This window comes from Fulmarus glacialis, unplaced genomic scaffold (assembly GCF_000690835.1).
Source record: "Fulmarus glacialis isolate BGI_N327 unplaced genomic scaffold, ASM69083v1 scaffold5749, whole genome shotgun sequence".
NCBI classification, from domain to species: Eukaryota; Metazoa; Chordata; class Aves; order Procellariiformes; family Procellariidae; genus Fulmarus; species Fulmarus glacialis.
The window spans coordinates 4,933-7,060 of record NW_009233754.1 but is presented as its reverse complement, the minus strand read 5'-3'; the positions used below and the strand labels follow the sequence as shown (position 1 = coordinate 7,060).

Genomic DNA, 2,128 nt, shown 5'->3' with positions numbered 1-2,128 from the left:
CAGCAGGAAAATAATGTCTGTTCTAAGAATGGGACGATAACATGCACCACATTTCGTGGTATTCCCTGGCATTAGTGTGTCAGTCAGTTTTCTCAGAGTGCAAAAAAGGTCTTTTCTTGGACATCTCTGATAGGAATGGCAGATGGGCAAAACAAAGTACAGTAAAAGCTGCTGCATTTCTATTTGTAGTTCTAAAATCTGCTAAAGAAAAGTGCACTATGAAAAGAATCATTGCCAATCTTTACTGAAGAATACATGCAAACAAACATTATCCTAGTATTTCCATATAAATAAGCAGCTTACAGAGAAGGCATCATATATTTGACCTGGATATCACCTTTCCATCTCTAACATTAGTGTTAAATGACTCATTCGATATATCACACTTCTAAGTGTTTTATATTGAGGCACTTAATGTTAGTCATAATGCTTGCTGTGCTATGAATTTTCCTCTCCCTGATTACACACCATTAGAGATAAGTTTTCAGTTTAGAGAACCAAACATGTTGATTTTTGAGACATTTCTCTATTTATGTGTTCTATTTTCTGACCTGGGATGTAACAGGCTCACTCATTCCGAAATCCGGTGAGTGGCAGTGGCACAGGGGTCCTCTGCTGAGTAAACAAAATGAATCAGCAGGTTGGGGGAAAGTTACAATTTCCTTTCTTTCCTGATTTTTCTGTGTATTGAGAAATACTTTATACAGAAACAGAAACATCACCTGAGCGGTGACTACAAAAAAACAAACAAACCCTAGAATCTAGAGAAGAGAACTTAACTCATCTGTGAATGCTTATCTTTTGTATATGGCAGTTTGATGAATGATTTAGGTTTAACATTTATGTAAATGTCACCCAGTTGCCTTTAGTATGCATCTTCTCTTTGTCTAAGCTGTGGCTTCTATTTCAGGTCTCCTGGTGGACATAACTCGTGACTTCCACTATGTCTTCTACAACTCCAGTTTCTTCCTGATATCAGCTGCATTATTCATGGTGCTCAGCTTCTGTGCTTTGGAAAAGAAAAACAAATTGAGAGAGGCTTCAAAAGTACCTTTGGATAATCCCTCCAGATACCAATACAATGAAATGCCAACGGAACCACAGTCTGAGAGTCAATCCCCTCCAGCAGTCGTGTACATCACAAGCATATGAAGAGAAAGAAAAGAAGAAAGGAAAAAAAAAAAAAAGAGGAACACAAACAATTATGTATCCTGTACAAAGCTACACAAAGGCAAGCACTGATGGCAGATGAGAAAATAAGCGTCTGGTTTCCACAACTGTCGTCATCCTTCTGCCCTGCACTTCCACTCCATGGGGCCGTGTCAGACTCCACATGAGCGATCCAGATCACAGGCTGAGCCCAGAATCCAGTGCCAACCAAAGAGCCAAAGGACAAAGAGAACTGTGCTTTCCTAAAGCAAACCATGGGATAACAGCCATGGTAACCAGCGCTGAGAGACAAAAACTGTGTCAGTTCAATTGGTTTAAGTCAGTACCTTTAAGAAGTCACTGGAATTTCACATACACATTTCAGTTGGTAGCACTGGACAATACATATTAATGGCTATGCACAATGGTAGTTCTTTCACAAAGAAGTATTATTGCCTCATCTGAACATGCAATTTTGGTGCAGACTTACATGAAGTTTCCTGGTTGCTTCCCAGTTGGAGGTGGCAAGACAAACACTTTCCACAGGAAGCGTATTATTATTTTCCACGTCTCTAAATATTATATGGAGGCTGCTGCATGGGTTGCAGAACTCAGCCAAGTCTCTAGTAAGATCAAGTATTTTCTCCTACGAAGTATATATATGAGTTCTTCATGCCAAGGACATTTTCAAAGCCTCAAAGGTTCAACTCCAGAGCATCAAAAAGAAAAAAACCCAAACCTTAGAGTGCCTCCTTTGTATAACTAATGATATCTCAAGTGCTTCTTGATATATCACAAAACAGGACTCATGGTTTGTGTAAATACAGTTCTTTCCAGCATTAACTGGGACCCATTTTTGAGGGGGGGAAGTAGGAAAGGTGTTACTAGACCTGATAATAAGTGTATGCATCCTTATATAGGGTTAAATTCAAAGCCACTGTAGTTTCCCCTTGTGTAAATGAACTTAGCTCTTTAGTCT

At 39.2% G+C, this 2,128-nt stretch overlaps 1 protein-coding gene across 1 annotated transcript in view; it reads left to right on the top strand.

Annotated features, from left to right (window-relative positions):
* Positions 1-1,152, top strand: part of SLC16A5 (solute carrier family 16 (monocarboxylate transporter), member 5) — an 8,713-nt gene extending 7,561 nt beyond the window's left edge. The window contains exon 4 of the mRNA XM_009585416.1: positions 911-1,152. Coding sequence (XP_009583711.1) covers positions 911-1,152 — 242 coding nt within the window. The remainder of the gene's footprint in view (positions 1-910) is intronic.
* Positions 1,153-2,128: the final 976 nt, after the last annotated feature.